This window comes from Amblyomma maculatum, chromosome 9 (assembly GCF_055883805.1).
Source record: "Amblyomma maculatum isolate TAMU_Amacu chromosome 9, ASM5588380v1, whole genome shotgun sequence".
Taxonomy (NCBI): Eukaryota; Metazoa; Arthropoda; class Arachnida; order Ixodida; family Ixodidae; genus Amblyomma; species Amblyomma maculatum.
Window position 1 is genome coordinate 17,160,218 of NC_139352.1, and position 8,020 is coordinate 17,168,237.

An 8,020-nucleotide genomic window follows, 5' to 3' on the forward strand; every position below is an offset into this window, starting at 1 on the left:
ATGATGATCTTAGAAAGAAAAGTGTAGTTGGTTAAACGTCCAAAGCAACTCGGCCTACGATGGATGACGTAACAGAGGGCCTCGAATAATTTTGTCCGCTTGTGGTTTTTAAGGTGCATTGATATCGCACAGTACACGGGTGCCCTGCATTCCACCTCCACCAAAAAGCGGCCACCATGTCCTCGATCGAACCAGGTATTCACAGGGTGCCTTGATGTGCGCTCTCGGATACTAGCGCCACTTGTGAAGAAGGCTAACTGCATAGCTGTCGTTGGCCGAACGTGCATATACATTTGACATCTTTCAAGAAATGATCAGTATAGAGCCAAGTTACCAGCTTTCTTCGACAGTACCTGACGCGGAGCTTCACACTGCGACCACGTATCAATACCTGAAACTCATACAACGCATTGCAGAAAAACGAAGACGACAGATATGGGAGACAGGATAAGACTGTGTCTGCGTTTTTCTGGGCTCTATTGTACAAGCAAAACAATTGACTCAGCTCTCCATTATGAAACTACCGTTGGTTCACAGCTCGGTCAGTTAAATGTAACGTCACTTGTGGAGAGCAAATTATGCCGGGTGTCTCAGGGAAGCCCACAACATATATATATATATATATATATATATATATATATATATATTTTAATGGGGTATTCGATTTCGAAAGATGGCTTTTTCGACATGGTGATACCATTTTGACAGGCGTCATAAAAAAGGTGAATAACACTAACCAGTCGTAAGGTTAACTAAATTCTAATAGCTACCTTTCCAACTACTTGTAAATTTGCAGCAGGCGAGTAGCAACAGCCATATCTAATTCAATACTTTCAAAAAGGCGATTTCCCATTTGGCGCAGTACGTCTATTAGGCAATTCGAAAATCGCGCGCAAGCTGTGAGCGCACGGCCCGTGCGGGGATGAGATCACGCGGCGCATGCGCCGTGCAACGCGGACGCGCGGCTTTTAAAAACTTGCAAGACGATCACTAACGAACATGCTGTCAGTTGGATGTCTATCTGTATTCGGTAAAATTTTGACCATTAGAATTTAGTCAACTTGGTTAACGCTATTTACTGGCTTTACGGTCGGTGTCCGCCTTTACTGATATTAGTCTACCGGAGCAGCCATTTTTTTGTCTCGGGCTCCACTGAAACGTCTGGTATACTATAAGTATATTGCATAGAGCCACCGCTAGCTTCTAGGAACTGGCCACATGATACGCCTGGGTTTTGATTCAACGTTTGGCAAGTGGATTATGAAGAGCTCTGCGTTTACTGGGCTACCAAACCGAAATCCCCCAGCCTGTACACGCAATGAAATCCTGTTCTAGACATGCAGCTGTCTTGCAATATGTTCGCGCTGGATCATGGGATGCCGAAAACACTTGGCGAGACGCCTGCTTCACGCAGCATCCGCCGCCACAGCGCGTGGCGTCCTCTCAATCACGTGACCCCAATCGGCGTATACAGATTCGATGTTCAAAGGAATCGGTGGACGCTGGCTCAAAGCGCGCAGTCGTTCAGCTCTCGGGCGACGCGTTTCCGTTTTGAACGACGAACGTCTTGCCGCTCCAGGTCTCTTCGGGCAGGCCCTTGGTGATGGAGACGTTATCCTCGATGAGCACCTCGTTGATGGTCGGCATCCGGTCGACGGACACCACCGAGATCTTTCGGTGACCGGCCCAGTACGAAGCCAAGCCAGAGTTGCGCCTTCGCTGAAAAGACGAGCATTTCAGGCGTTGAGACTATGGACGTCGAACTTGAAATATGCAGAAATGTTTTAAATAGAAGGGCGCCTACATAGGTTCGCAGAAGAGAATGCAATGTTTTTCGGGTGAGATGACGACAACAGGGTAGTTAATTTTTTAAAACAAAATAAAAACATGCCACTCTGGAGCAAAACTAGCTGGTAGCCTTGAACTGGGTTATTAAATAATTCCCAGATGGGGTCATTTAGCAGATGGTCCTAGCAGAACACATTGGGGACCAGCTCGACACGACTGCTAATTGCTATATAACCTACTTCATCTGGGACTACTATAGAACCAGTCAGAATTGTATTAAGGTACAGAAACACGTGGGTGGCAATCTCTACGGGTGTGGGTCGTGCGTCAGATCGCATGTGTCTTCTTTTCTTTGTGTTTCGTTTCCTCTCCGTTTGTACTGAAGTCCTGCATCACGGCGGTGGGGTGTTGATCTACAGTTATATATGCGATATGCGTCGAAAATACAGAGGCCAGCTTGCTGGCTTGGAGCACGTACGTAATGGGCTGCTGTAGGAGCCTTAGTACTACTGCGCTTTCGAAATAATTTGAGAGGCGGTGATGCAAAACAAGTCATGCAGCATCTCGGTTACAAAATCAAATCTATGTGCATCGTGTAATTCTGGTAAATTATGCATTAGAGAGAAAGAAATTGATTGTACAACAGTGCACAACACAACAACAACAACAACAACAACAGAAAAGAGAGCGTGAAAAATCTTATATTGAAAACTTGATTGAAGTAATAAATATCATCAAGTTCGCGAATACACTATGTTGAAGAAGATAAAACAGAACCAGGTACCATGCGGACGGCTCGACAAGGTGCGTGCATTTATGACGCCTGACTCGCCCTTGTTGAGATTCTCTTATTACCTAAGGTTAAGAGTGGCGCCACCATTTATGCGAGCTCCTTAAAGGGCAGTGCATCTGCCCAAGGGAATGCCGGGATGCAAAGGTTTCGTATTCGGACTGACGAGTGCTGGACTGAGAACGTGGAGGAGCGTCACGACTTTCTCCGCTGTGAGCAGATAAATTTAATACAAGAGCGCGTTATTCACTTCCACAATAGATTAATAACGCAAGTTCAAATTCACTATTAGGCTGGCGTGAAACTTTGAGAGCACTTCTCTGATGTTTGCCTCGAGAAGAGTTATGCTGTTCAGGCCGGAACCAACTTTTGTGCTTAAGAGCCTCAAATTCAAATGTTAAACCACAACCTCCAGACATTCCTCTAATTCCTGTGCGTCTACAGGGATGGATGAAATGACGGTTAGTATCAGTTAGCGTCCCCTTTGTAATGGGGTTGCAGCAGCTGCCATAACGCTCGTTACGTTTTCTTTATATTCGCTTCTCGTAAGGGCAATAAAACCCCGTTCATAACGATATTATTTGAACAATTTATCAAAATTGAATGGAATACCTGTAAACGATCATTTTTCTTTATAAAATAATTGTCTTGGTGTTTACTTCTGACCCGTTTTCAATGCGTCACCGCCTTGCTTTGAAGTCACCAAGAGATTGTAAAAAATGGTAAAAATCAAAGCGATCGTAAAACAATAGCTTTTTGCTCATGTCTACCGCGCATTCATTCGCATCACCTGTGCTCTCTTTAAACTCAAAGGCTTCAGGGAAAGTGACTGTGCTTATTTCGATACCTGGATAGGCACTGCCAAATTCTAGTCAAATATATTCGATAATTTTTGCCCATTTTCCGCACAATGCACATGCGTCATCCCATTAGTTAAATTGTTTTCGTAGCTTCCTGTTCTAAGACACCGTAATCTCGTGTCAAAGAGTAAAGCGCTGCCTCTGGAGTATCATTAATTGATTACTCTTTGTATTTATAATCCTAACGCGATAGCGTTCATGACCCTGTTACCCCGAAAATATGGTGTCTGCTTTGTGGGCGAACGCTCGCAGCCGCGCCTCTGGCTGGTGATAGTTGACATGTGGCATAAGGCTATGCACTGATTGGTCGCCAGATTGTGTGACGTCACGAGACCACATGACCTGGCGGAGTTTGCTGGTGCTGCCAACTCGGGCTTCACCTTTGAGATGGCAGGGTGACATCAGAATCGAGCCTTCCAGGAATCTTCGATTTCAAGTTAGACATACTACCCCTAGACCATGCAGGCACGCTTAACGGCCTTGATTGAAGTGAGCACTATTACCTGTCTCGGTTTTTCTTTTATATAATAAGGTATATTACGACTGCAGACTAATTAGTAGGCGTGAGATGACCGAGGCATAAAATTAAATGATTAGTGACATACGAATAGCAAAGTGCATGTCCGTGAACGAGGATCCTCAAGGCGAGCCGGCAAACGGGAGCCTTTGACGCTGTTACGTCATGCTCTTACAGGCGCAGCTTAAGTGCCCTTTCCCCTCCCCATTTTTTTATACAGGTCTAGTAAAGTCTCCTTTTTTTTTTTTCTTTCTATCGTCTGCGCATTTCACCGAATATTGAATATCGAGACCCACTACGGCTTGCCCCTGTAAAGCTGGCACCTGCAATGTTTTAGCTGCCAAAGGCGCAGCCAGCTTTAAAGGCTACTATTAAAAAAAGACGTGTAGGTTAAACGCATGACCACAAATCCTGGGGAAAATAAGCGTTATTTTTTTTTTTTCTCTAGGAGACAATTTATGAACGATTTATGAACATACGCATATCTTAAGATCTGACGATAATAATGATCTTCGCTGATGTTTTTTTTTTCGAGACAGTTTTTTGCTGTATATTGTCAAAAATGTGCCCATTGGTTTTCCATTGCAGTCTACTCGGTTCCCGTGCAGAGGACAGAATTTGAAAGCTAGATTTGTTGTGCATAGCAAAACTGAGCCTTCTCATCAATACGTTCACAACAGAATCTTGCCATATCCGAGAGCTGCCTCAAAATTACTATCAATAACTCATTGCTTTTCCAAGAACACAATCATCGCTGTGTTCGTAACAGTATTTGCCAATATTCTGTACGTGTTACAGGATAGAACTGATGCCCCATAAAAGTATACTTGGTCACTGTGGAGAAAAGTTAACCTAGATCGACAGATTACCACTTTACAATAAAACGATCAGCCGGGCTAGTTGTTCGCGATCCATAAGTATCAGCAACGTGAACACAATCAGGAAAAGCGACAGCGGAACGAAATGGTTGCTGTTCTGCCGTACCTGCACCAAATGAAGTATCGCATAATCTGAAAAAAAAAAAAAAAATGGTAAGAAAGCAGGCATTGACGTAGTCTTTTCAGACCCACAGCACCTGTCGAGCCTGTGTGATAAAACTAACAAAAAGAAAAAGAAAAGTTGCTCTACAATTAGGCATTGAGACCCCTTTGTGTCCTGTGAAGAGGGCGTTGTTTATTCTATTCATTTAGCTTGCGGTAAGGCATACATAGGTCAAACAGGAAAATGTTAAGATAAAAGTTTAATGAAACACAAGAACGACTTATATGTGGCGTCGTTGAGATATTTGTCCGGCCACTGCCGGTGATGTAACAGCAAAAGGACATGCTTTCCCCGATTTACGAAAACAACCGCCCTGAAGAAACATAAAAACGATCTGCGCGAAATCGTTGAAGCCGCCTACATGCCGGTGCTCGGAGAAGGTTGCGTAAGAACCGCTTACATCTCATTATCTGAAAAAGAAATCACATTGACCTCTGGTTTTATGTGATTTCACCTAGATTTTAGAGACACCATTCACATTTTGCTCTTTTTCGTTCTGGCCGCGGTAATTGTTGGCGCTCATCTTCTCTACTGATAATCTTTTTATCGTTTCTTGCATTCACATCCTCTAGCATAATCTCGTCCTCAACCCTATTTTTCCACCTTTTTTTTAATTTGCCACTCGTGCGCCCTCAGTCCTGCTTTTCCATTCCTTTTTTTGTATGTATGTATGTATGTATGTATGTATGTATGTATGTATGTATGTATGTATGTATGTATGTATGTATGTATGTATGTATGTATGTATGTATGTATGTATGTATGTATGTATGTATGTATGTATGTATGTATGTATGTATGTATGTATGTATGTATGTATGTATGTATGTATGTATGTATGTATGTATGTATGTATGTATGTATGTATGTATGTATGCGCAGTTACAAAGGCCTCTTTACTTTTCTCATGAGCCAAAGAGAACCTCTCATAAGAGGAAGAAAAGCCACGATCGAGATGCGCAGAGCTCGTGGCTATTCTTTCTCTTCTGAGGAATTCTTTTGGCTCGTGACTATCGTGGTTCGCGACTCTCTCGTGACTCTCTTTCGCTTGCTTACACCGATAACGATGGCGATGCGGTTCAACCACCGAACGGGCGCATAAAAGCTGCGCTCTAAAAGATAGCGTTGCCACAGCGTGCAATTTGGACAAGTAAACTGCCATGAACCCGGGACAGTTTTGACGATGACAGAGCAGCTTACGACAGGGAAAGGGCATACATTAAGCGTACTAACCCATGAGCGCTTGTAGTGGACGAATCCGTAGCAGAGGTAGGCGAACAGAGCGATAAGGCCGCAGGCGAACACGATGAGCAGGAGCGGCTGGTAGAGCAGACCCAGGAAGAGACCCGCCAGGGATACGCACAGGCTGAGGAAGACGCACAAGCTGGCCTCGATGATGCGACTAGACAAGGACCGGACGCCTTTTTTCTTGTTTTTTCCCTTGCCTGCGCTACTGTTCGCGCCGCTGCTGGTGACGCGTCCGGATCCGTTGGCTGAGGGGTTCACTCCTGCCGTGCCAAATACGGCATTTAACAAAAGAAAAAAAGAAACAGCGCGTCCCGAAACATTTACCGTATTCAGGGAATGGTCACAGAGGTCATTACAGTCTTTAGGCTCCACCTCCGCTTTTCTACATGTACGAGAACACTGAAAAGCTGGTGAATGTAGACGGTATACAAGCTGGACAACTGGGAATATTCGTTTTGTCATCAATGTTCTGAATGGGCCAAGTTAGGAAAATGTGATCTTTTTGAATATCGTGTTATTTGAAACAGTATTCAAAGCTCAAAGCTGACAGACATAAGGCTGCCCTCGAGGTTAGTCATTAACGGTAAGTAACAGAGCTTGCGTGTCATGTACGCAAAACCTTATTTTGTGGTCAACAGTGAACTAAGTGATGTTATCAAATTCATGCATAAATTGTGGCGCTCTGATCAATAGCAATTGCACTTCGAATTTTGATCGCTTAGCTCAGAAATACAAATTATCTCCATAGTGAAGCTGTTTCTACGACGAGTTACTTTTGACACGTTACAACTGTCCACGCGACACTTATTGCAAGTCTCCACCAGTTTGTGAAATTAACAATTACTTTTGATGACGAGATTAGGGCGGCGCTAAAGGTACACCTCAATGACCAAGGCCACAATCTACAAATCTGCCTAGTTTTCACACCTTCATCCTTTGAGTGTTTCTTGCTTCATGTCATACAAAATGTCCTTCAACCATCGCTAATTATATCCTCTCCACTCTTAATTATTTCAGCGAAGTTTGCCGTCTTAAGCGAAAGTGTCCCAAGAAGCATTACCGACCTTGCTACGTATAAAAATCATGCCGCTATATTATCTTTGCTTCCTTTTTTCTTGTCCTTACCCATAACTAGGTGGCTTCCGAGAAAGTGGTTCGTCGGATGTGCGCTGGGAACGCCTGTGGAAACGTGTAGCGGGCCTCCTGGACCATGGTGGTAGCTGTGGTGCCCTGTGTCGTTGCCATGCGTCTCGTTGTAGAAAATAATTGGGCTTGGTCTTAAAGTGCCAGGAGTTATATGAGTGGCGGCTGTCTCCAGCGGAGTCATGCCTGCATCATTGATTGATTGAATGAAATAATTAATTTTCGAACGAACGCAAGAACGAATTAGGAAATTAAGAACGAAGGAGCGAGTCGAACGTTCTAATAAACGAAATATTTTGTGTATACTTTTCGCGCCATATATTACACACACCCCTCAAGAAAATTTTGTGGGTAAAATTACGTGACTTAGAAGCGAGAAATATTTATAAAAAAACATGAGCAATACCTTGTGGCGTTTATGCACCTCCACATGCGCTCACATACAAGTGGTTTCCGTTCATTTAGTTGCCAGCCATAAAGTACTTTCGAACATCTTACTCGGGGCAATATCTTTTTTCAAGGAAATAAAAATATTATTAGGTTTCTTCAATTACATGGCGACTTTGGTTCAGTTTATAGGGTTTAACGCTCCAAAGCAACTCAAGTGATAAATGACGCCGTAGTGGAGAGCTG

The 8,020-nt window shown here is 43.7% G+C and overlaps 1 protein-coding gene across 1 annotated transcript; it reads right to left on the reverse strand.

Annotated features, from left to right (window-relative positions):
* Nucleotides 1-1,332: 1,332 nt before the first annotated feature.
* On the reverse strand, nt 1,333-7,571 carry LOC146178445 (uncharacterized). Its single transcript, XM_084579758.1, has 3 exons — nt 7,370-7,571; nt 6,230-6,504; nt 1,333-1,719 (listed from the first exon to the last, which is right to left on the reverse strand). Exons 1-3 carry the CDS (start codon nt 7,569-7,571, stop codon nt 1,525-1,527), a joined length of 672 nt encoding a protein of 223 aa, XP_084435884.1. The 3' UTR covers nt 1,333-1,524.
* Between the last annotated feature and the right edge of the window lie 449 nt (nt 7,572-8,020).